Source organism: Ochlerotatus camptorhynchus, unplaced genomic scaffold (genome assembly GCF_037179485.1).
Source record: "Ochlerotatus camptorhynchus isolate MF236.1 unplaced genomic scaffold, CSIRO-AGI_Acam_v1.1 ptg000357l, whole genome shotgun sequence".
Classification (NCBI taxonomy): domain Eukaryota; kingdom Metazoa; phylum Arthropoda; class Insecta; order Diptera; family Culicidae; genus Ochlerotatus; species Ochlerotatus camptorhynchus.
This window is the reverse complement of record NW_027040845.1, coordinates 5,290,399-5,317,190: the sequence shown is the minus strand read 5'-3', so window position 1 is coordinate 5,317,190 and position 26,792 is coordinate 5,290,399. Positions and strand designations below refer to the sequence as shown.

The following is a 26,792-nucleotide window of genomic DNA, read 5'->3' as shown; positions in this document are numbered from 1 at the left end:
AAAAGTAGTTAATGATCCAGTAATTTAGTGTTTTGATATGATTTTTTTTAATTCCCCATTTTGAGACTTAAATCTTTCGGAAAACTAATATACAGCAATTCCATAGAAAAAAGTTATAGTGGGTCTCAGAATTTCATGAAAATTTGTATAGTTCTTCCTTATCAAAAAATATTAGTCTCGTATTTTTTTATTGCGCCATTAGGGTGACCATTGCCGTGTTTGGGTGGTCCAAAAAATCATTTTTTTTCAAAAATGTCTTTTTTCAAAAATTTATAACTTCTGAACCTCTTGACCGATTTTTACGATTGACCCTTCAAATGAAAGATGTTTTAATGTAGTTTTAAGAAAAATTATGAAACACTCAGAGATATTTGATTTTGTAGGAAAAAAATAAGTTACAAATGCTTTTTCTTGATTTTCACTGCGAGGGTCTTCAACAACTTCTTATTTTAGTATTTTTAATTGAAAGATCATTTAATTTTACATATCATATCAAAAAATTAGCGATGTCGGAGAAGCAGTTTTGGAGATACAATTTTTTTTAAATAAAAAATTATTGTTCCGCAATATATGCACCACACGTGCATGGAAACGATGAAGACGCAAGGTAGTTCACAATGCGTCTCCATCGAGTCACAGCAGCTGTGACTAATGAAATCTATGAGTAACTTACAAGCTGGGTGCAACATTCAGTTCAGCCTGGAGGCTGTCCATAAACCACGTAGACCAATTTTTAAACATTGCAGATCCTACCTCCCCCCTCGTATACTTCACTAAAATTTTAAAATATTTTTACCGAGCGTATACTGTGGCTGGACTCCCCTCCCCCATTGAAGTCTTCGTGGCTTTGAAACAGGCCCCAGTTTAACATTATTAATTTTGGTATCAAAATTCTGGGAGAAGTACTTAAATGCTACAAATAATGACGAGGTCGAAGAAAAATAAGTAAAACATGAAGCATTTATTTTCTTTAATTACAATTTCACACATTTTTCTTGCGTTGAAAGTGAATACCGTTTGACAATGATATACTTTTCGTTTTGAGGCTTAAAACTATGGAATGACTGTGTCCCCGAAATTTGGTTTACATGTATATAACGGTTTTTCAATTTTCTTTCCATTTTATTGTAATCGGATTCCGAAAAAAACTGATAGTGTATTTTTGAATCTGGCTTAGAAATAGCCCATGAGTAAAGTTCTTGGGCCGTTGTTATATGGTGGCCTTGCAAACTCGCTTTCGCAGCGTTTCGTTTTAATACTCCTCCCAAAGCATCACAAGGGCCCTTTCCATGACAAGTTGCGAAAAAATTCAACTCGGCAGCAATGCCAAAATCTTTTTGCATGTTGCATAAATTAAAAGCGGTCATCTTATTTTTATATTGGCTTCCTGATCCATCTGAGAAAAAGTAAATCTGTTGTAAGCTTGGCAATTTACATTTTATGAACGCTAGACAATGCGTAAGAAATAAACGAACTGCGACATGATTATGTTTAGTGAAATCAGCAATTGCAATAAAACTAGTAAATTTCAAATCGTTAGATTCTTCGTCTTTAAAATAAATAGCACAAGGGTGAATAGTACATTGGGCGTTCGCCCAATGAAAGCCTTGAACTGCATCCTGCACAACGAAAGAATAATTCTCCGAAAAATCACAGATTATGATGCATTCTGTAGCTTTCAAATTGCTTTTGACGTGTTTCATGTAATTTGCCTGTTGCTCAGCTATAAAGTTATGCGGCAATAAATTGAATAATTTTTCTAAAAAAGTATCAATAAATTCCTGTGTGTCCATTTCAACTAAGTCCATAATGCATCTCTCTACTTGACGCCATTGTTTGAATTGTATTGATTCAACATGTCCGTTACTAAGAATAGTCATTAGTTATGTGGCTAAAATTTGCGTTCCTGAACAATTTTTGCAACACTGCAGCCAGCATTGTTCACTTGGATTTTGACAAATTATTTTTTTAAACAAATCGTGATAGGAATCAACACCATCTGGGAGTGATTGTCTGCTTTGTAGTGTTTTAAAAATAAGTTTAACGTTCTGATGATATATACAAACGCATACGGTATGCGTGCCACTTGTCCCTGCCAAAATGCAGTGTTTCGGACGGTTACTGGCGAACATGGAAAATCTTATTTTAATATCAGGATATGTATTTTTAAAGATGGAGTACGCCTCCTGCAAGTTACATAAAACTAATCTTCTTTGTACGTAGATTTCGCCTTCATCATTTTTAGATATTAAATGATCTCTTTTCCCCGGACAAACACGACTTATATCGTCACTATTGTAAAAATCACGAACAAGCATTATCGTTGGTTCTCCTAATGAAGCTCTGCTTAACCTCTTTACAGGCACCGACATTATTCCTTTCTCTTGCTGCAGTGCTTTTGCTTGGTTGGCCATATGTTGGGAAACATTGAACTCCTTCATAATTCTATATGTAGACCAACTTTTTTTCTGTATCGCTCATTGCTGTCTCTTGTTTCTTTATATTTATCCTTAAGTTGTATAAGGAATTCATTTTCGTCCGACAAAGGTGCGTTGTAGGTGGTAACGATATTTCAATTAATAATACTAAAATAAGAAGTTGTTGAAGACCCTCGCAGTGAAAATCAAGAAAAAGCATTTGTAACATATTTTTTTCCTAAAAAATCAAATATCTCTGAGTATTTCATAATTTTTCTTAAAACTACATTAAAACATCTTTCATTTGAAGGGTCAATCGTAAAAATCGGTCAAGAGGTTCAGAAAGGTTTGAAAAAAAAATGATTTTTTGGACCACCCTAACACGGAAATGGTCACCCTAATGGCGCAATAAAAAATACGAGTCTAATATTTTTTATAAGGAAGAACTATACCAATTTTCATGAAATTCTGAGACCCACTATAACTTTTTTCTATGGAATTGCTGTATATAGAACCTGAATTTATATTTAACATGCTGCACATAGAGCCCTACCACGCTACGCTCCTGCCTCTATGGATGTGCATTCAATATCCCAGAAATGGAAAAAATCTGCAATTTGTGGCATGAAAAGTTTTCTAGGTTTTAACATTATCAAAAATATTCAAAATACCAGACTCTGCGACATGGCTATTTTTTTAGATCTCAGACTCAATTTTTGGTATCCTATACTATGGAAAAGTAAAAACCCAAGGTAAAAACATCCGGGGTTGAAGAAATATTCTTAGCCGACGCCGGTGGTGTAGTGGTAAGCGTGACTGCTTTCTCATCCCAATGGGTCTGGGTTCAATCCTAGCCGAGGTCGGTGGAAAACTGAAGAAATATTCAAGATTTTAAGAAAATTATTCAAGATATCAAACTTAGAATGTTTTCACCCAACCAGGGATGTAAGATTTGCTTACAATAATGAGAGATTCATCATCGCAGGATGTTGGTGGAGACCGCAATAACGGATGATGAGAACGTTGCGATTATCAGACCTGTGCTTTCTCCACAGCTCTCTCCAAGCTTCGGAATATGGATTGGCTAAAAGCGAATAAAAAGCACTCATTTCCTCTCATACTCTATTTCGTATGCTTTTTCTGCTGAACAGGAAATGGAGAGAATCGTGGCAAATGTGTGCGTCGTTCTACAATGTTATAAATATAATGCTCGCTGGTATACTCGAAAGCGTAAAAAGATACAACATCATTACATCGTCTGCAAGGTCAACTTTTATCATTCGCTGCGGAGGATGATAGGAAATGCAACTAACATTAACAGAATTCGATTACTATAGGTACAACCAAAGATTGCAAGGTTCAAATAAAATTCCTGGCGTTTCCCGGTTGTTTTCGATTATCGGTTTATTCCCGGTTCAGTGGCCACCCTGTAAAACATGCTACGTAATTTTAGTATGCTCCCTTACCTAAACTTCTCGAACGGTGTACACTGAGACAAATAAACTTAAGAATTTCAAAAGGCGTGACTTATGAAAGATTTTCGTCCAACATGAGGTAGCTATTATACGAATTCAACCATTTCACGGTTGAAAGATGAGTGGTCAACACACGGATCCCGTAATCTCAACGTCCACAGTTCGACTCCAGTCTGCTCGGATTTTATTTTATTTTTGTCAATTATATTTTTCATAAGGCAAATCAATGAAATTCCTACCGATTTCTTGTGGCTAAAATTCATAAGTGGTTCTTATGGAATTCTAACATTCTTTTTCCTTAGGGTAGAGAATATGTCACCTTTTTTGTTGCAACATCTCAATAACGAAATAACCATTCCTACAATCAGTCAATAACGGGTTACATCTGGGAATGCAAATCGTTTCAAATGAATCTAGAAGAAGATATTTCTTTTCTGACATCCATGAATGACATCATGAATCCAAATATTCGCAACCAAACCCACTGTGCACACTGCATCGCCCACCATCCATTCATTAGTCGCGAATAAAAATTCTCGCGATGAGTGAAGAAAAAGCGCAAAGGAGAGCAAAACCGCAATAACGGCAAATCACATCGTGCAGGTCGTAGGCCTGGCATTTAGCATTTTTCTTTTTGTATCACAGGAATGCTTTACAACCGAACAAGGACAGCACATAACTAGCCGCTAGGAGGCGGTAGATGTTTTTTTTAATATAATATAAAGAGTCCCGCGCGTCCGTCTGTTCGGTTGGTCGGTTTTACGAATGCGAAACAAGGTTCTAACCTCCGGCCTATCGCGCACACGCTTCTCACAGCTGCCGCCGAACGAGAAGGACGACCAACATGAACGGCAACTTCAGCGACGGCAACAGCCACAGGACCGTCTACAGCATTTCGCTACACGACAGCCAGAGCGAATTAATTCAGGTGTGGAACAGGTAAAATCTCGCCTTCGAATGCCACAAATTTAGCGATTAGTTGGTTAATTTCCCTTTCGGGTGACGGTCCTGTATTTATTTTTTTCCTTCGACGTGCTCAACTGGTAGCTGGGAATCCTGTGGGTGTATGTGATTGGGATTGTGTTGGTGCGTGGGTGGTGAAAAGTCGATAGAATTGGTGAATGTAGTGTAGTGCCTTTTCGATCCATTAAAACCCCAAGGGGTCAACGCATTTTACAAGTGTCGAAAGGTAAGTCAGTAGGGAATCTAGGTTAGATGGAACACACGGGTAGCTTCTACTGCTGCTGGTAGTGGGTGAAAGATAATTAAAAGACTGTGGTTGGTATAATCAACTAAGTGATAGTGAAAATTAACACCTTTACTACTGCGGAAATGCGTGACGATTCGAAACTAGCCTGGGAAAAGTTGAGTGTTGTGATTTCATGTTTCATTACTTTCCACTGCTGGACAAATGGATAAAATTGGAATTTGAATGTGGTGAACGTAAACATGGTGGAGTGGTTGAAAAAATCGATCGTCTTAAAAAGTATATGTGGTTTATTAAAGTGTCCTTTTTATCTCAATATCCAATAAAGACGAGTTTACAGTACAACATGAAATGGGTTTTCATAGAAATCAACATGAGCTCACACAGTGGAATTCCTATACAATTCTGACATTTGTATTCCAAAATACATACTTCTATTCTAAATCCAAATTACATTCCCCATCAACATCGTTCCTTACCATTGACCGCCTAGAAGCTTCCCTAATGCTTCGCCGTTGAATAATCCTTTGACCAGTTGGCGCACTTGACGGCCGCCGGTCCAACTCTACCCTCTCCAATCGCCTATTGCACATGCCTATGTACTCATCCTTCCTCTTCAGTTCCAGTGCCTGACGGTCGTACTCGATCTGTAAGTTGCCGTCATGCTGAAAAGTTATGATCAACTCAAATTTCCACAATTTTTCCCTCTTACCAGCAAGTCATCCATCTGCCGCTGCATACTCTCCCGTTTATATTCCTCCTCCGCCAATTGATTTCGCAAATCTAAAACCTTGCCCTCCCGCACTTTGGTTCTCTGCAATTGTTCCATCAGCGTTCGCTTCTGCACCGTTAGTTCATCGTAATGTCTTTTGTAAAGCCTCAGTTCGGCTTTCAACCTCTCGCAAGCCTTCGGAACCGAATCACCGCAAGCGCCTTCATCGAAACTTGCTCTCTTCGTGGACTCATTCCTATCACAGAACCTTTCCAATTTTACCTTCATGCACTCATTCTCCTGCCTTAAGCAATCGTACCGGTCCGCTTTCTCCTTCATCGCCAAAATAATGTTTCTTAATTCGATCATTTCCTGATCCAGCAGCTCCGACGGTTGCTGTTGTGCCACAATCAATTCTTCCTTCTCTTGCTCACATGTTTCCGCCATCTGTTGAACCGAAACCAACCGTTCGCCGAGGTCCTTTCGATCAGCCTCCAGTTGCTGAACTTGCGATTTTGTCTTCTTCAGTTCTAGCATGAGACTCATGACGTAATCGACCAGTTCTTCGACGTCCAGGTACTGTAGGTATTCCCTCGTAAGTTCACAGTCGCCACTCGGCTGAAATATTCGAACAAGCTGCAATCATTTTCCATCCAATGTTTTAAGGAAAGTCAACTTACTCGAGCTAATTTGCTTTGAAAGCGGGCCTTGTGCGCAACGTCCAACAGAAATTTGGAGGAAACTTTCGGATCCATGGACCACGCCCTCGAATCCGTACAGGACTCGTAGGATTTCAGCTGACAATCGCTTCGTTTTCGGTCGGGCGATTCGGGTTTCTCGTTGCGGAACGGCACATTTAGAAACGTTCTCTGACTGGAAAAAGCCATTGTAGATTACGTGGAATTTGGTGGTTCGGGGACTTGAGCTTGTAAAAAAAAGGCAAACGTCCAGAAAATGAACACAATCGATTGAGAAACTGAGGATTGCTTTGATTGCCTTGCATCAAAGAAAGGAACAGCAACTGTAAACGCTGATCCAGAAAGTGTTTACTCTGACGATTGAAAATTTAACATCAATTTTTTCTTCATCTAATCATTTTATATTTAGCGTGTTCGTTTATGTCAGTTTAATCTGGTAATGGTATAATTTCTGACTAAGTTTTGAAATGACCGTTAGCTTAATACGAACTGTTGTTCTAAAGCTCACAAAAGTTTTTTTTTTATTTATGTATGTACTAGAAACACTGGAATAAGAGACCAGCGGAGAAAAAAAAACATGAATTTGGCAACAAGATAAACATCAAAGCAATCATGGCATCGCTTGCATTTGTAACTGCTTGCGAGTGACATCGCCAATGCACCGACGAGCGAGTTCATGAGTGATTCTTAAACGATTTTAATACTCCTCCCTAATTGAAGCAAACTTTTTGTAAACATTGCAGATTGGAACCGCTTTTGACAGTTCGATTGTGAGAGTGTCTCCGCTGGTCTCTTATTCCAGTGTTTCTAGTATATACTAGGCATATCTAGATTTACATTTCAGGAGGCCCTGTCTGTATTTATCTATTAATTCATTCGATACTCTAATTGAGTAACCACCAAGGGGTAAGTCACTCGACACACTTAATAGGTGACATTTTTATCAGTGTGCCCCAAGTGTGCCACAGCTGTGCCGGTCGTTGTGCGACTGTATTTCTAAATGAATACTGAATATTTTGGTATGCTTCGCAACCCGGTATTTCTGACAGTTCGAATGTTTTCAAACGGATTCGAAGCAGCAAGAGACTGGAACTTTTTCTTTTTTTTTTTTTTTTTCTTTATTATAGAGATTTTTAGCCATAGGCTAGTTCATCTCTTAGAGACTGGAACTGCTGCGAAACTTTGCTTCAATTTCGACTGCCTGCTAGTGGAATTGATAAAGACTGTGGAGGACAATAGTAGCACCGACAAACCGACATGACACTTAATTCTGACTTATGCCCGAAAATCGTAAAATGGTCGATTTAAATGTGCAGTGATCCGAACTGTCAAAACCACCGGATTTTTAGATATAGATAAAAATAATTTGTCCAGAATAGATCAGACACGAACCAATTCATAACTTTTGCAAGCGGTTTCATGGCTTAGCTAGATATTTCCCACGAACACGGAGCCAGATGTCAGTAGTGTGCTTTGGTCAGAAATGTTATTGTTTTTGCTATGGTCATTCATGTCGGTTTGTCGGTGATAGTACACAGCTAAAAAAAAGTAGTGTAAATTTCCGTTACTATGATGCACATAAATGGAGCGTCATAAATCATACAAATTTACATTATAAATCGTGTAAATTTATGTTACATGCCATGCAATATTCCATATATTGTATGCAACTTTCCACCTTTGTTTGCAACATTTCTTGCAAGCTGCTAGTTTACGTGAAAAGGAAGTTTACATGCATGAATGTTTGCATGCATGGATGTTTACATCACCAGATTTTTTTAGTGTGTAGCATGAAGAATAACAACGTAAAAACTAAACAAGGGAGACCGCTGCCAGGGAGCTGGGGAAAGTAGGTCGCGAGATCGTGAAATAATTGGACACTACCACATTGTTGCATCGAGCTCGAAGACATACGCAGAGAACGATGAAAAATGATTGTGTGGAAGTTAAATCAAATGTAAAGTTTTCTGCGGAAGTATCTTTGCGGAACGCCTTGCTCCAGCATTGTGATCTCCGATCATTAACGTGTATGCCTGCTATCTCTGCCTCGACAAACATATAATGCACTGACCAACACCAATGGTAAACCAGAGTAATACCTTTCTATCCGGAACATTATGCTTCACGACTCAGGTTTTGACTAACCACGTAACCACTCCGATACCACCTTCCCCAACCCCACTCGGTTTTTCCAGCTCAGCTTAGTTTTATTTTCCAGTAAATATATAGTCAAATTCTTTTTGTACGACTGAAAAACGAAGAATACTGTTTATATCTTTGCCTTGATCTTGGCTTTAGTGTGAAAATATTTCTGAAAAAAATTCAATTCATTTGTTTGCGACACCTTTTTGTTTCTACAAGTCAACCGGAATGTAAACAATGATAGTAGAATAGCAGTGTTGCTAGATTTGTTTAAATGTCATGTAAATTTCTGACCATGGATGTCAATTAGTGTGCCCATATTGTGTCGAATCTGTATTCGGCACACTGTGCCGAGTGACCAACCCCTTGGTAACCACAGTTTTGCAAACATGCTTCGTGCTATTTGTTAAAAATGTTTTAAAGAAAAATGTAATCTTCTTCTTCTTCTTCTTTCGGGATAAAAGCATAGGATTTTCAAGTGTATTCTTTTGGATCAAAAGCATGTTTGATTTTTGCAACAGATGTCACTAGTATAAAACAGTTAACGAAATATATATATACAGATATTTTTTGATTTGTATTCCGTCGATCTTGTTTTCCGTACTGAGTACCAATGCTACCGACCCATCAACTCATGAACCGGGGACCAACCAAGGGGTAGGTCACTCCGCACACCAATCTTGGGTCAACATTTTTCTCCGTGTGCCGCAAGTTGTGCCGCTCATAGAGCAAACTGAGATTTTTTATAGAATACGAATATTATGGTATATTTGGCAACCCGGTATTTCTGACAGCTTGAATTTTTTGGCCTGGCTGCTGGGATACGAGTTGACCGATACGATTACGGTGCTGTATGAAAAGTCCATCCTTTTCCTGAACCAGCAGGAAGAACATCGAGAAGGACGGTGAGGAGGGCATTCTGTCGGCGAAGCTGTTGGTTCGGTATAAGAACTACAAAGAAGGCAAATTTTTTTAAAGCTGCTGGAGGTAAAGTCGCATTTGAAAGGTTGAAAAAAACTACTCTACAAAAACGAACAAAGTGCAACCTTTGAATGTTCCTGATCAACCAGCAGAAGCAGGATTCATTCCAAAGAATGAAATTTTTTTTACCGTCCACCGTGGAATCGCTATCCTATAGCAAAGTATATGGACCGATGCGGAATATCCACAGAGCAGTCATGGTTGTGATCCAGATCCCACACAAGGACACGAAACGCCGTCAAATTGAACTCCAGATAGTGGCCACAAACGGAGAATGTTACTGAAACCGATTTTTCACCCGTGTGGGTCTGGACGTGAGCCTTTAGGTTAAATAAATTGTATTGCGTAGTATGAACATTTAAACGGCTTCGGTGATGAATTTACCAACGGATGACGACTGACTTCTTCCTCGTTTGGAAACGAACGCGAACTCAAATATTGAAACGAATCCTGGAATATGTGCGTCGTCATGTGGATTTTCAGGTTATTCGATTTGGTGAACGTTTTCTGGCAGATTTGGCTTGTTATTATTGTGCTGCTTCACGTGACCCCCCCTCATTCATGAAGACTTTGATACAGCCGATACAGATGTTGAACTTCTGATCTGCACAGTAAATCTGGACGCGTTTCGGCCAGTCCGGTTGGATGATGCAACTACGTTCGATAGACCTTGCAGATTAGTTCGCATGTGGGTTGTTGGATTATTCTTCTTGTTGAAAAGCTCTAGAAAATTGTGTAAGCAAGGCACGTTCGTTCGCGTGGGTCCTAACGTTTATCTAAAATCGATTGCCTTAAGTATTTTTCAGTTTTCACACTTGTACGACTTCCGTCCCGAATGAACTAGCATGTCCTAAAAAAGGTTTCATACTATAACTACCTGAATGGCTTGTCAGAGCATTGTGATACACTGTTAGCTTTGCAGCTGTCTAGAACTTCTGGTATACAATGCAATCAACCAGTTTTCCATCTCCCTCAGTCCGATGGATCCGGATCCTTAACCGTTACCGTCAGCTATTCCCACCTGGTACAGCGTTCGATTGTGAAACTCATTTTGAGAATGTCAATGAATATACATGTAGAAAATGGGCTAGGTGTTATGGAATCGGCGTCAAAAGAATTCTATTTTTATCTCACCTCGTATCACCTCATTCTCACGTACTTTTCAGCGCTAATGTCCCACAAGCGGACATAACGGCCTCTCGATTCGTTCTTCTCATTTACTCCGTACTTGTTCCAAGTATTGATCTTATCAGTAGCTTGAGGTTCAATAGTAGAAGAAGTAGACTGTGGTGCTACCGGACGAATGGATTTAGAATCATCAACGGCATATATGCACTGCCAGTATACTGATGAACCAACGTGAAAGCGCAGATCTGAATTATTCCATTAACATTTTTTTTTTCAAAAGCAATTTGATCACTTTATTCACATACTAAGCGGCCAGCAACTGATATTTACTTTTGTAACCGATATTTACTTATGTAACTACCGATTATAATAACTTCCAGCAAGATGTCGATCTCCTACTTATTAAATTGGATCATTAAATGGAACGAGTTAAATAATTTATAAATTTTGCAAACAAGTGAAAGGAAAAATCAGCGATATAGACTGAACAAATTCTTTGCCATTATCCGGACTTAGTAGACTTTTGAAATAAGCTTTAATAAAATCAATATATAAAGATTGCTTAAACATAAAATGTTTAAATTTTAATCATTCTTTGTATAGTAATATTTTTGAGTGAACCACTTCAATGACAGCTGTCCAGCAGTGGACCGATTTTATTTAATGAACAATCCAATGCCTACGAGATTGTGCCGAAGGTGTACCGATGAATGTGCCCAAGCTGTGCCGAATCTACTTTCCGCACACTATGCTGAGTGACTTACGCACGTTTCTTCGGGACCTTCTGGTCTTTGAGTTACCTCGATGGTAGTACCCCATTCTAGTATAAATTCCAGTACTACACTATGTTTGTTTTGATTTGCTATGAAAGTTTGGCAGATAAAATGAGGGGTTAGTGGATTTTCCTATGTTTCGAGGGGTGAATCGATTAGCTTGGAACCGAAGATAGTACCAGAGCTGAGCCAACAAGTTGAGCTCGTTTCTTCTGGACCTTCTGGTCTTAAAGTTACCTCTATGGTAGTACCCCCTTAACAACCGTTTTTTTACCATAAACTATTTGTTTAACGACCTATTTGTTTAACGACCTATTTGTCGTTGTCGTTGTCGTTGTCGTTGTCGTTGTCGTTGTCGCTGTCGCTGTCGTTGTCGTTGTCGTTGTCGTTGTCGTTGTCGTTGTCGTTGTCGTTGTCGTTGTCGTTGTCGCTGTCGCTGTCGCTGTCGTTGTCGTTGTCGTCGTCGTTGTCGTTGTCGTTGTCGTTGTCGTTGTCGTTGTCGTTGTCGTTGTCGTTGTCGTTGTCGTTGTCGTTGTCGTTGTCGTTGTCGTTGTCGTTGTCGTTGTCGTTGTCGTTGTCGTTGTCGTTGTCGTTGTCGTTGTCGTTGTCGTTGTCGTTGTCGTTGTCGTTGTCGTTGTCGTTGTCGTTGTCGTTGTCGTTGTCGTTGTCGTTGTCGTTGTCGTTGTCGTTGTCGTTGTCGTTGTCGTTGTCGTTGTCGTTGTCGTTGTCGTTGTCGTTGTCGTTGTCGTTGTCGTTGTCGTTGTCGTTGTCGTTGTCGTTGTCGTTGTCGTTGTCGTTGTCGTTGTCGTTGTCGTTGTCGTTGTCGTTGTCGTTGTCGTTGTCGTTGTCGTTGTCGTTGTCGTTGTCGTTGTCGTTGTCGTTGTCGTTGTCGTTGTCGTTGTCGTTGTCGTTGTCGTTGTCGTTGTCGTTGTCGTTGTCGTTGTCGTTGTCGTTGTTGTTGTTGTTGTTGTTGTTGTTGTTGTTGTTGTTGTTGTTGTTGTTGTTGTTGTTGTTGTTGTTGTTGTTGTTGTTGTTGTTGTTGTTGTTGTTGTTGTTTTTGTTGTTGTTGTTGTTGTTGTTGTTGTTGTTGTTGTTGTTGTTGTTGTTGTTGTTGTTGTTGTTCTTGTTGTTGTTGTTGTTGTTGTTGTTGTTGTTGTTGTTGTTGTTCTTGTTCTTGTTGTTGTTCTTGTTGTTGTTGTTGTTCTTGTTGTTGTTGTTGTTGTTGCCATCGTCGATAGCGATGAAGGTAATGATGATATGTTGGCGAATCGATTGATGTTGGTAAACGTCGTGTTGGGGATCCAGGAGGGTTCGAACTTAACTTATATACCGCTGATTCCCAGCGGCTTGCACTTCACACTTTCGCAGCGACATCATAAGCGGCCAACAAAGAGGCGTAGGGTGAAGCCTTATCACGAACAGCCTTGAACTTCATTTAATCGGCGACACGTGAAAGGGTTTCTTTTCCGGTTGTTGTTGAAGGCTCAAACACAGTTCCACACTGCCGGATTTGGACCTGGACCTGTTTATTTTTTTTTAATTTGGGGAAACGACTTACTTACCAATCAGACTAAGCCCTTGATGGTCCGAATAAGTCGTCTAAAGCCATGGCCTCAGGTCGCCGTGGGCCAAATACTAGGACCAAATCTGGCTCACCTACCCTATCTCAAAATGTCCTTGCCAATGTTTGAATTAAAAAAAAAATTAAAAAAATCGTAAAACGTTTTTGTTCTACGATTGTTTTTAATTTTTAAGTGTCCATAATTTTAAAAATTGCCAAAGTTTGCATTTTATATGAGATTTTTTTAAAGTTTTTTTTTTTTCAAAAATCGGACAAGGACATGAGATATTTAGGTTGTTTTCTATATTTTTCCCAGAAAAAAATTATTGTTCTTCACAACTTTCTCTCAAACGTCATTTCGATAAGAAGAGCCGTTTCCATGCTATAATTTTAATAAAAACTTAAAAAAAATCAAACTTAAAAAAATCATTGCCCATAACAAACAATCATGCAAAATTTCATGCAAATTGGAGAAGGTCGAGTTTTTCGATCGTCAGTTGGCGTGCATCTCTTCGGATATGAAGCCGAGGGAGGGGAGTTCAGGGTACTGGTAGAGAAAGCCAAATCAACCACAGAGCAGTTAAGGTTCTTCAAAAATGCAATGAATTGTTGTCCAATTACTCATCTAGATAAAAAAAAAAATGCATCCAATTGCCACTAATTTAGCAGGACCCATTTTTCCATAAGCCAAACTTTAAATAAGAACCTATTGCATAAAGGAAATTCAACTTTCCCAGAGCTGCATGCCATGGTGTCATTAAGGAATGTGGAAAATAAATCGCCAACGGTTACGAGTTCATTTCCTTTGTCCTCTGCATGTAAAGCAATACTTCTCTTGCATATGACTCCTTTTTCTATGCATGTGCAATGCACGTATAGTTAGGTACCTACCTACATATTGCGACAACTGCTCGGGACACTCTAGGAAACGAACGAATTTATCACGCACCTTCCATTTCCCCCAGGAAGTGAAAGGACACAGCGAGACCCTGACGTAGACAAATTGTTAACAGCTTGTGAAGGCCGTTTTTGCCAACCGACAACGCAACGTTAGTAGCGTGACAACAATCCGAACCCAATTTCATTGCGAAACTTTGCGGAAAAGTTCTCCAGCTCAAAGCTGGGGTAATTTGCAATGTATGATATCGTCATTAAAATAAGCGAGGTAGATGAAGTCTATACCTCCACCCAACCGACAACAACAATCCATCACCACAACGACTTATTTCCGAAAGCGATGACTGGTTAAATAATGATTGATGACCGAAAGAACATTGATTTTCAATTTCCTTCATCCATGTTTTTTTTTTTTAATTTTCTATCCGCAGTGACGAATTTAACGAGACTGGAAAATCGAAATGTTGTACCTGCTGTGCACCGTGCTGGACTAAGACGTGCCTTCCATTCAAACGCTGCTTCAGCTGCAGCAGTCCCTGGTGTGGCAAGTGCCGGGGCAAAGGTGGTAAGAATCCGAAACCGAAACCGGAAGCGAAGCAGAAAACTGCCGGTGGTTCCTTTTGGCAACGGTTGAATTGCTGCCGTAGCTGCCGACGTTCGAAAACCTCTCCGGCAGAAGCGCAACCGGCGGCCACACCTAAGAAGTCCTGCTGGCAGTCGTTGAACTGCTGTGCCAGCTGCCGGCGGAACAAGTCCCGCGAGTTGGTGGTGAGTATCGTAATCTTGCCGGTTGTGATGTGCTAAAATTGCATGGACGCGTATGTCTAAGATTTTACTGGTTAAGTTCAGAGGCTTTTTTGTCACCTCTTTGACAATCCTTAAGGCTGGAGGAGTCAACTCCGATGATCTTAATATGGATAGAATTTAACAATCTTAAGCGGTTACGGGTTACAAGGAGATCATGCATCAGCGTCATAGGTCTTACGGTTCAACTCAAGAATGAGCCCCCACGCGTTGACTCCAGATCAGTGCTGCAAAATCTCGACAATACACAGTGATATTCAAAATTCTGCTTTGGTCATTCATTTGAGATAACAGTCATGGTCAAGGTTAACCATGTCAATCGTCAGTGACAATGCTGTCAGTGTCGAACATGTACAGATTTTGCAGACTTCATCAGTGCCAAGTACTCAACACCACTTGGGTACTTGACACTGATGAAGTCTGCTAGTAGTAGTAGTAGTTGAATAGCAGACCAGGTTCATTAACAATACACTCGTTCCGAGAAGGGGCTCAGTGGTACCACTTCTTCTTCTTCTTCAGGTTCGCTCACCACCCGGAATGCATACAAACGAAAAAGAGATACAACCAGGATTAGTTTTTTTTAAAGTAATAGTTTCATCTTAATACCCAAATTACCAGATCGTGTCTCAGTGACATTGTCTCACTCTGAACTTAAAGTTATTTGGTGATTATATGGTTACTTGGGTACTCATATAAAATGTTGTGCAAGTACCACAAGTTCAACAACGCCTAACTATGGACAGCTTAATGTTCATCCCATCCATTCTTTGATTTTTTTTTCTTAATTTTAGTGAATTTTAGCCATTGGCTAGTTCTTAACTTTGCAGGGAAAATATCAGAGGTATAAGGCCTGCCTTGGGAAAAAAACAGTTGGAATTTACAGAGTTTTGGTTGGACGACATTTAAAATTTGGGAAAGACAGAAGAACTAACTAACTAACTAACCATTGACATTGAGTTAATTACTAATCCGACGACGACGAGTTATTGACTAATCCGAACAAGGCAGAGCTCCACCGTGGAGGGCGGTGCCCCCGTCCGGTAGAGAAGCCCCGACGGCCGAAAGGAAGGAATCAAATATTGAAAAACAATCCAGCGTCCTTCAGGAAGGAGATAAGGGTAGCCAGGATCGAAGGTTCGTCACCCAGTATGTCGCCGATATTCCCCGACAGGCCGTAATGTTGCCGCACGAGCTCGTACTTTGGACACACGCAGAGGATATGCTCGACAGTTGCTGGTTTGCCAACCATTCTTCTTGCCACCTAGCCTGCATGGAAGTTTCGACCCATCGCTTTGATGTCCGGAAGGGGAACTTCATCGGTGTACCTGGCACCAGATGGTCCTGCCCCGGCCAGTCTGTCAGTGTCGGTGTTGCCAGTGATGCCACAATGCCCCGGTACCCAAGCGAATACTGTGTTAAGGGGGCATATGTCTGATGATCCCCTGAATCCACGGATGAGTGGGCATGTTGGACCGGAGAGCAGAAATTACGCTGTGTGAATCAGTGAGGATTAGGACTGGTCCTTAATTCGGCTTTCGATGTTTAACGGTCTCGATTGCCAACTTTTTCCTCCCAGCCAGTGGCTCTTGGCTATTGGGGGGAGGTCAGTATTGGCTGCTGTACGGAGGATTCTGTTCCCCTCCTCGAGGAGATAGATCCATTTGTTACCCGATGTTTTTGCCAAGTAGACAGCCGCTTTGATGGCGACTGCGGTGTCGATACGAAACCGGAAAGGAAGTACCCCGACTTCAGCGCAGGCTGTGTCGGCCGGCGTCGAGGACAGGAGACCTGGAACTACCCGGATGCAGCCGTTGTAAACCGGTGCAAGGACTTGCAACAGTTTGTCCTTGGCCATTGCGGTTAGCTCCAGACCGTAGAGTAATCCATTCTTTGAATCAGCGAACACCAACTTGATTATCTGCTAGGAAACACCAAATAATATATAGAGGTATCAAAAACACAGCTTTAACTGATAGTACTTTATAAACATCAATATGGGTCATCAGAATGATTCATCGGTTGCAAGGTAAAGTATTTCTCAAACTGAGACGATACATTTCTCAATGTTGGATGGACCAATACCGAAAATCCCACGATTAAACCTTAAGAATGTCGGACCTCAGAGCCACCCTCCGTGCCCCACGGTGCACACTCAGTGAAGACACTTACGTTGGTTGATACCGTAACCTTCTCTCAGTTGATGACCAGGGCTCTGACCCTAACGTTGGCGATGGAATTCATTTCGTTTTCAAAGCCCCACCTAGGAAGCGATCCAAAATTACACGCAACAGCCTCAGGAGGCCTCTCGTATTGAACCTCGAGTCATCTTGAAAACACCAGGAAGTAGCGGTAATGTTCCGAAAGCCCCTCCACCGGGTTTCCGCGGCTTCCAGCTTCTTCCAAAGCTCCGGATATTCCAGTTCCACAGCCAGGACAACATGCAGCCTTGTTCACGTTTTGTGGAATTGTAGATGGCATTCTCGAAATATTGAATGTGTCTGACTCCATGAGGAACATTATTGTATTGATGATTCCAATGTTGAATACTCTTTTGAAGCTACTAGCTTCTAAATGGTCAATGCTTTCGTCGATCATCAACTTTGACGTTCAAAATTACTAACGTTTGAGAGCGTGGTAGTGTTTTGTCTGTTCGTGTACCAATTTTAGTTTCTGTTCTCTCATCGTTGTCCCTTCCCAAGCCCCTTTTTTATGTTTCGTTGCAGTTGTAAACAACCACCAGTCATCTCGAGAGAGATCAAGAGCACTTTCCCGTCAACTCACTGCATCTCCCATGGTCTATCGTCGAAAAACAGCCAGTAAACGGCGGTGGAGACATCGCATCCTTGTGTACCTTTTCCTTGATCTCTTCCCTACCTGTTAATAGATTGTAGCATGTAACCTCGAGTAAGCCGCGAGTATTCCGACACCTCTTGTACTAACTCTATTTTTAAGAAAAAATTGTAAAAAGTCAAATGAATTTCGGCTCCTTAAAGCTTCCACATTTGAGCCTTGATAAATAAATGAAGCATATAGGTCTATGAGATGCTGGATCCAGGGTGGCCGCTTGATGTAAGAAATTAATCTTTTTCTAATCCAATCTAATCTAATCTCACACTAACGCAGCCAATACTTTGAAAGCATCCTGGAAAATGACGGCTTCACGAATCTGTCATTTTTCTTGTCAACGGCCAGGCCAACTGCGCAGCATGTGCCGCAGAGAGGATTGCAAGGAGTCAAGTGATGTCAGAAATGAATATCTGAAACCACTCTATAACCTGAGATCAAGGGAAAGGAAGAAAGCGTGGACACATAATTCCTTAATCTTTTTCTGCACAAAAAGTTGCATTTTATCGGGAATCTATTCAACTTTTTGAATCCGTCATGAAAAATTTGGATCAATATATGTTTCCGGAGTCATGCTGGTTTCCGTTGGGGGTCACTCTGGGACGACATTCGGCTTTACTGTTCTGCAATAATTATACGTCCAGTGAACATAATATTTTCTCTTCCAAATGATGTAATTTAGACCAACAGCGGCTAAACCGATGGTCCATGATCTCATTGGGCATCCCTGAAAAATTCCAGTGCCCGCGGGGAAGTGGTCAATTTTCAACAAGGACCAAAACACGTCGTGCGACATACCGTATGCGTGATAATGTTTGCACCATCGTACAAATCAGTGGTTGGACATATAGTTGAATACACGTACTCAACATCAAAACAACAAAACATATCATGGTACCGCTGACAACGTTGCAGATGTTCCGTACGCAGCAAACTTAAGCGATATGACAGCCATATCCATCCCCTCGTACAAATAAAGTTCCCGTTTCACCTGTGCATACAATGCCTTGGTTTTCTTTGCATGCACGTAACCTATAGCTCATACCGTAGTAGGCTGTGTATAAAAGAAAATTATTTACTTAGTTTGACAGTTGCACCATGACGAAGTGGCAGCGTATTCGTGATTTGTCCCACGCGCAAATGTCTCAAAAAGACATTTCAATCGCCGTGGGAGTGTCCCGATGGACCGTCAAAAGGGTTTTAGACCGAGAAAAGAAAGGACAACTATCCGCGAAGGTGGCCACAGGTCGCCCGAGGTCAGCTCGGGTTCCGAGGGTCATCGCTGCTACCAAAAGGAAGATTCTGGTGAATCTAGTGCGTTCAATAAGGAAAATGGCAGTGACTTTACGGCACGGAAGATTGCGGGGTGAAGTCGAGGGCACGTCGATCCCGTATCAAATTCCAGAACCGACCGGAATATTAGTTCTCTCCCGGTAAAAGACGTGGCCGGCAAGCCTCAGACAAACATTGACTTGTACCTGGAGAGAAATGGATCCAGACTGCATTATTGGAACCTGTCGTGCATTCCGGAAGCGTGTGGAGGCCGTAATTGTAGCAAGTGGAAACTCGATCGATGATTAACATAGTTTAAGACTCTGAGAAACATCCCCCCTTTGAATAAATAAAAAAAACTCGAAAAAGAATTTTTTGAGATTTTTTTTAATTTTGACATTGTTCAATGGTGCAAACATTATCACGCATACGGTAGCAAACTTAATGGTTTTTCAAAATTTGACCAATAATGAGCCTGATTGAGAGTCCACGGTTGCATTGCCCTCCCATATTCCGAAGCCCTCGGGGAAGTGGCCAATTATCAATTAGATTTAAAACCCGTCGTGCGATACATCAAGCTTCATGATATTGCGGAACTCGGCCAGTAATGGCCTTATTGAGTGTCCACGGTCATATTGGGTTTCCCGGGAATGTTTCAGTGCCCCCGTGGAAATGGACAATTTCCAACAAGTTATACTCTCAGGGCCCATGCATTAATTATGTCACGTTAAATCGAGGAGAAGTTTAACCCCCCCCCCCTCCCCTATCGTGACGTTTTTCCTATACCTAATGCATTGCTAGTCGCAAAATCACCCTAGAGCGTGACATAATATATGCATCAACCCTCACATTCGGAACTTGCGTCACTATCCATGATAAGAATGGTAACTGAACATATTTGTCACACAAGACTGAAACGTTGTCAATCTGCAAGCAACTCGAATGAAGCCAAATTTCATATAGATTACTACGCGAATCCTAACCTAAATCTCCCCATCACTTTTCCTCAGCCGAAAATTTTGACAGTTACACCGGGTTTGTTTTGGTGTCCATTTGTTCCTATCTCTTTCATTCTCACGGAGAAGAGGAAAAAAGAGGACGACAGAATAAGTTAGCTTTGCGTGCAGTGCTTTATTGAAACTCTGATGCTAATTTGATAGCTCCTCTTGTTCGTTGACGAATATGCTTGGTTTATGCCACCCCGAAAAACGTTAAATAGAGATAACATTCTATATCACGACCGTGTAAAGTGTGATTCACGCAAATTTTCCGTGTCAATTCTTTAAAAAAGATTGTTTTTGAGGAAATTCAGTTTTTATGATCTTGCCGCTTTTCATGTCATGTTCAATGCGATGTCAATTTCTATTACTAGCAACAAGTCCAATTAGCTTCAGTAGTTGTCGAGAAATGTGCAAACTTAATAAGGCCATTACCAGCCGAGTTTTGAAAAACTATGAAGTTTGATATGTGGCACGACGGGTTTTGGATCTTGCCGAGAATTGGCTACTTCTCCGGAGGCGGAACATTTTCGGGGGTGTGACCTTGGAACTTCAATAAAGCCATTACCGGCCGAGTTTTGTAAAAGCATGAAGTTTGATATGTTGCACGAAAAGATAAAACTTTAGAAAACTTTAGAATCCTGACACAATGAAGAATTCTCTGAAGAATCTTGAGGAGAATTGTAGGCCTCTACAATTCACTCTCTTTAGGAACAATGAGGACAATTGTAAATAAATTAGGCTAGAAGATCCAGGTCAATTTGGAAGTTGTTAATTTAAAAATTGTCAGGAGATCTACAGGTAAATTCTAAGGTAGTTCATAAGATCTGATCGGGATTATGAGTAAAAATCAACTGAATTCTAAACAAGCAACCCTGAAGGAGTTTTGACGAATTTTTTTTTTGCTTATTGATTTATTTGATAAGGCTCAACCGAATTAACTTTACAGAGCCGAGGATTCTTGTTTACTTTACACTACATCTACTCCTCTATCCGAACGGGATCCGCTTCCAGTGGTTTCATTGTATGGCATTTTCGCCAATGGGGGGCAGAGCGCTTCCATTGCAGCAATGGACGCAAAACGTAGTCATCACTCACACACGCATCATGAAACAATTGCTTTCCAAAGTCGACGACGCATCGACCGAAAGAACTTCAGATGAAGAACAAAGAGCAGAAACTCACAATGGTTTCTGCCAAACAAACAGACGATCGCGTGACACACATCGAGAGTGGCCTGCTTCTGTCGACAGCCAAGTGAACACTCTAATTTCGACAAACTTAATGATGATGATGATGATGATAGGGAATTCTGAGGAGTTGAATTGAAATTGAACATCCAAAAAAACTTAATTCTAAATATAATTAAAAAAAATCAGTACAGAATTTCAATCTAGTTTGAAACAAAAAATTGGAGCAGCTTTCCAGGAGATTCTAAAGAAATTTCCAATTTCAAAGAGAGTTTAATGAGAATTCCAAAGATAATTCCATGAAAATTCCAAGAGATTCTCACACTGCCATTTTGAGAAGAATTTCAAGGGAATTCTAAGAAAAATTCTGATGCAAATCTGAGGTAAAATCCAAGGAAATATTGAAGGAATACTGACTAAATTACCAATTTCAAAGGAATATTTAAAGGGAATTTTAAGAAAAACTATAGAGAGAAATTAGCGTAAATTAACGCGAAAATTATAAAGAATACGAAAATAAATGTAGAGTGACTTTCCAGAGTATTGTGGGGAATTCCCAGTGTTCTGCACAGAATTCAGAATCCGTTATGAAGAAACTTTCTAGGAAAAACCGGAGAGAATCATAAAATTATTGGCCGGAAAGCATCTCACACGCTAAAGGTCAAGAGTTAAAATTTCATCCATAGCGACCAAAAATATCCATTAGTACCGTCTCAATGACGCGTTCATCTATGTAGATAAAATTGATAAATTGCATATTTTTAGCGATGGGTTCAATCTTAGATCCATGAGCCAACATTAGAGGCTCCTACAAAGGAGGTTTATTCTGGCTTTGGTAACAATACTAAATAATTGCTTATCTTCCATCTAAAAAAGCTTCTTGACTGGCATCCAAGATCCACATGTTTTAACCTGGATAGTACCTTTAACCTGTGGACACGCCAAATTCAGCAATAAGCAATTTATAACATTTCATTCTGTCCCCACAGCCTCGATCATCGATCGACAGCGAACCGGAAGAGAAGACCTCCCGATGCCGCTCCTGTTGGAGCCGACTGCTGTGCTGTAGCCGATTTCGCAAGGGTGCCGACGGTCAATTGCAGCGCCACAAAATGCAGGAGGAACCGGTCGAGATGGAGACGGTCAAGTGCTGCTTCTGCTTCAAGCGGAACCGGGCCAAGAAGAAACCAAAGCCAAAGAAGAAGAAACCGCAGGTCAAGTCCAGGTAACGTGATCAATTTCCGCTAGCGGGATCATCGTTACATTTTCCATTTTGGATTCCATAGTTTCAACTGTCTAAGCTGTTGCATCATGTGCTGTCCGAAGAAGGGCGATAATGGCAGTCGAAGAACCAGCAATTTCAGTAAGAAGCAGAGTATCGCTCCGACGATACCACCGGAAGTAAGTTTGCAGTGTGTTGGAAGTATCGGATTTCGGAAACTCAATTTAATGCATTTCAATTTCAGGACCTACGACCAAAAATCGACATGTCTCTGGTGGAGCACTCCTCGATGATGCGCGGTGCTATTCCGATTCTACCGATATGTTTGGCTTACTTTTGTTTGGTAAGAATTTCCGAGCTCCTTTGGGATATTCAGACGAACTAAAATTTGTAATCCTCCAGATACTCAACGTTGTGATACCGGGCTTGGGAACCATCCTGTCCGGTGGGCTGTGCCTTTGCATCGGGAAGCCTCGTTTCTCCCAGCACGATTCGATCAAAGGTCGCATCGGTTCGTTCATCATCAACTGCATAGTGGGCGTGTCGCAGTGCTTCACCATCATCTTCTGCGTCGTCGGTTGGGGTTGGGCCATCTGGTGGGGTACCATCATGGTGCGGCTGGCAAGTGAGTATCCCTCGTCCATAAATGAACGCTTGCACACTAAGTCATGCTAACTATCCATTTTCCCAGAGCAACATCGGAAGATCCTGGAGACGGAAGCTGCCCAGCGGGAGGGCGAAGAGCAAACCACACTGTCCCAGGGAACGGGAGCGTCCAACCCTCCGGTGGCACTGGTTTCACAAAATCATCACCGAGACGTCGAAACGGGTCGATGAGCGCACCAATCATCAGGCCTTCCTCCATCATCCAAAACCTAAACCTTAACTAAAACTACCTAATTCCGTTCACACCTGGTCACACCGCAATCGATCCACACTTTATAGAGCACGAAACTCCACCTACTTTATCCAGGAAAAAGTAAACCCGAATCTCATCCCTTGCAGATGAACACATTTTTGTAACATTTTTGAACAACGACAAACCGACGGAAACTGTGGGATTGAAACCTATAACGTTAGCGTCTTGTGAGAAGCAGAGCTTCGAAAGTCGATTTTTTATGTAACTTTCCAATGTTGAGAAACTAGTCAAAGTGATGAGCGAAACAGAAAAAAAAACCGAGAGGGAAAAATAAAGTTATGTCTTTTCACATTTTACATTGCAAAATAAGGATGAGCAGTTTGGTGTTCCTGTAGATCCGAAATGATTTCAATCTCCCTCGAATGCTTGATGTCGAATGTCGGACGGCCTTGAGAACAAATGCTTCGCATGCAGGGGATGCGACAATCGGCGAAGCATCACGTTACTGTGAATTGTTCTCAAAATTCGGTGTAAACTTTGTAGGATGACTTACGAGGGCCCGTGTTTCTTCATTTGGATGTAATTTCGATGCAACTCAACGATCAGGGAATTTCTCAACCAGTAAAAGTCACATTTCCTTTGCAATTACTACTACATATAAATATATTAGAGCTCTCTGTTTCCATTATACACCGTTTTATTCTGTTTTGGTTAGCCGGGTCATCTTCGTTTGTTCGTCTAGCAGTAAGTAAGTAATGTTTCTGTGTTTTGTGTATATATAGAGCACGGTTAAATTAATAATACTATCATTATACATATCATATTAAATTAGTGTTTTCCCTTTTAGCCTACACAACTACCACTACTCGAATGACTAGAATATCATATTTTGTTTTAATTCTCTTGTTCTCTCTATCCCTTTCTTCTTTCCGGTCTGCTATTGCGGTCGCCGTCGCACTACTACAACATGGCTTCAAAATAGATATTTGATGTGTGGAAACCTTTCAAAGTTCCTGTGAAAATCCTGTTCCTGTGCTACATATTCGAATTGGAATTAGCGAAAAATCTACTTCATATCAGATACCTAGTAGAGAAAGTCTACATTTTATTTCCCGACGGCGTACTTAAAAAGCTTACAAAAATAAAGGTTATGTTTTTGGGACTTTTTCCACAATCATATCACGTAAAAGTTTCCTAGCATTATTATTGTAATCATCACCTCATCAGGGGTGTAATTTGTCTTCGCCCTTGCGATTTCCGAGCTCCGATCGCGGTCACTCAAAATAATTAAAAACGAGTAAAATATTTGCACACCGTGAACCTAACGAAAAACATGAGCTCTTAAGCAGCCCATCAGTGACTGTTTAGAGGGAGCTTGAATGATTTCCATTGTTTGGTAAAAACATGTTCTAAAATTAACCGATATGTACAACCGTGACACCGCGCGTGGCGCGAAACCTAAGCTTAATGAAATCACTTGCAAGTGAAATATTTCCTTCATTCAATATTTAAGGAGAGAATAGGTTAAGGTAAAGGTACGTTTCACCAACCATGATCGATACACAACGCATCGAGCTTCGCGAAGCTCGATGAAATTAAATCTCCCGGACGGAATTGGTACTGAAGACAACTGACACTGATTGAACCGATAAATCTCAACTGCTTATGATGCAAATGTAAATAGTTTTCAACGGACTTTGCCAGTGATGACGTTTCTTATGGTAAATGACGATTGTACATTTGTGTCCTCTTTTTTTGAATTTGCTTTCTTTCTTTTGTATTTTTTTATTTATTTATTTTTATATTAATGATCACTGGTTTCGATAAGAATGATTTTCCGAAAAATTGTTACGCTAGATTTGTAGTACGGATGGAAATTCCTGTACTTGGGTAGAAGTTCCTTGGAACGGCGAGAAATAGATGTGGAAAAGCTATCTACACAGCGTGATGCACGGATGTCTGCAGATTCTCTGAAAATAATGCTCATCAATATTTAATCATCAATCGACCTGCGAGAGCAAATCGGAAACCCAGACAGCCAGAGTGCAGGTCTACATCAAGATAGAGCTGGAATAAGGGCGTAACAGCTTTGGTAAACAATGACTTCTTTCGATGATGTCTTGTCATCAGGTAGGGTAAGACCGAGGGGCGATTCACTTGTGTATTTTCGATTCAGGCCAACGCATTGATGAACGTATTGAAGTATTTTTTATCGAATGAACGTGTATTTTGTGTAATAATGTATTTTTTTGTATTTTTTGAATATATGTATTTTTTTGTGTATTATAAAAATAAAAGTGTATTTTTATGCATTAATGTATTGGAAATCAGTTATAAGTGTATTCTGCCATTTCAGTGTTTATGTTTACCACTCGAACCGAGGATCAAACGGATCAAACTCACAATGTTGACGTTTTGTTTGACAAATGCACAACACACGCTAACTTTAAAATACCCACTGATGAGTAGAATTTCACCCATTTTAAAGAAAAGAGGCTTAACTCATTAACTCATTAGGAACTGTTCATTAACTACGTAGACAGTTTTTTTAGGTTTCTCCGCCCCCAAGCCCTGCGTAGACAATTGTCCAGACAAAATTTTTAAAATTTGTATGGGCCGCGGATAATTGCCATACCCCCCCTAAATTGTCTACGTAGTTTATGAACAGCCCCTTACCTCGCTCATTACGCATTAATAAGCATCTGTTACGCATTAATGAATAATCGTTACTTGTTTGTGGCTCACAACTACTCAAAATGTTTTTTTTTTTATTTAATAAATGATTTAAGGCACTTTTCTTAAAAATGGGCGAAATTCTACTCATTAATGCATTGTTTTGTGATTCGAGCTCGGATTAAAATACAAAATAATAAATTTACGCATTTTGTTCGAATTCAGCATTTTGATTGAACATATTTTCGATTTTTTCGTCCAAATGACGAATTATCGTGTATTTTTATTATTCGTCGAATATTTTTGTATTTTTTTCCGAATTTTGTATTTTTTTGCATTTTTTTTAGTAATGACGAGTAATGATGAATTTTTGTGTATTTTTTTCATAAACGTATTTTCGATTCATTCTTGAGAGCAGTGAATTGCCCCTCGGGTAAGACTTCCCCTACCCGTCGGTAATGTTGGTTTGTGTGGGCGTGCCTTGTATTCCTAGAAATCATCGAGAGAAGTCATTGTTTACAAAAGCTGTTCTCCCTTATTCCAGCTCTATCTACGCATTACAGATAGAGATACTGGTAGATATAAGAAAAATCACAAAACGAGTCTTATAACAACAATCGGATGTACATCCAAAGCCGAGAAGATGACCAAGGAATGTTATGCTATATCGGTCGTAGCTGGGTGTCTTGGTGGAGTGTTGTTTCTCTTGCCGAGCGAATCAATTTGCTGCTGCTGAAGGAAGTGTTACTACTACCTGAAGATACAGCCCAATATTACCTGTAAAATTTCTACCATGCCTGACTCTTATTCCACTGCGATCCTTGTGTGGACCCTACCCGAGGTAATCCTGCTTGGCCATCGACTCCTTCGGATTCTTATAGTAATCTGCTTGGAAGTCGATTTGGAGGAACATGGTTATGCCGCCTAAACGCAAAAGAA

General features: G+C 40.5%; 3 protein-coding genes across 7 annotated transcripts in view; 1 reads left to right on the top strand and 2 right to left on the bottom strand.

Annotated features, from left to right (window-relative positions):
* Positions 1–23,681, top strand: part of stum (stumble) — a 101,207-nt gene extending 77,526 nt beyond the window's left edge. Inside the window, exons 4-9 of the mRNA XM_065231449.1 lie at positions 14,423–14,759; positions 22,089–22,324; positions 22,386–22,500; positions 22,566–22,664; positions 22,724–22,946; positions 23,013–23,681. Coding sequence (XP_065087521.1) covers positions 14,423–14,759; positions 22,089–22,324; positions 22,386–22,500; positions 22,566–22,664; positions 22,724–22,946; positions 23,013–23,158 — 1,156 coding nt within the window. The 3' untranslated portion in view covers positions 23,159–23,681. The remainder of the gene's footprint in view (positions 1–14,422; positions 14,760–22,088; positions 22,325–22,385; positions 22,501–22,565; positions 22,665–22,723; positions 22,947–23,012) is intronic.
* On the bottom strand, positions 5,128–6,748 carry LOC135709313 (nuclease SbcCD subunit C-like). Its single transcript, XM_065231623.1, has 4 exons — positions 6,492–6,748; positions 5,812–6,429; positions 5,579–5,746; positions 5,128–5,136 (listed from the first exon to the last, which is right to left on the bottom strand). The coding sequence occupies exons 1-4, from the start codon at positions 6,696–6,698 to the stop codon at positions 5,128–5,130; spliced, it is 1,002 nt and encodes a 333-aa protein (XP_065087695.1). The 5' UTR covers positions 6,699–6,748.
* Positions 23,682–23,825: 144 nt separating the features above from the next.
* Positions 23,826–26,792, bottom strand: part of Ehbp1 (Eps15 homology domain containing protein-binding protein 1) — an 82,402-nt gene continuing 79,435 nt past the window's right edge. For all 5 annotated transcript variants that reach the window (XM_065231473.1, XM_065231471.1, XM_065231474.1 and 2 more), the window contains one exon: positions 23,826–25,150. The gene's annotated coding sequence lies outside the window, so the exon portion shown is untranslated. The remainder of the gene's footprint in view (positions 25,151–26,792) is intronic.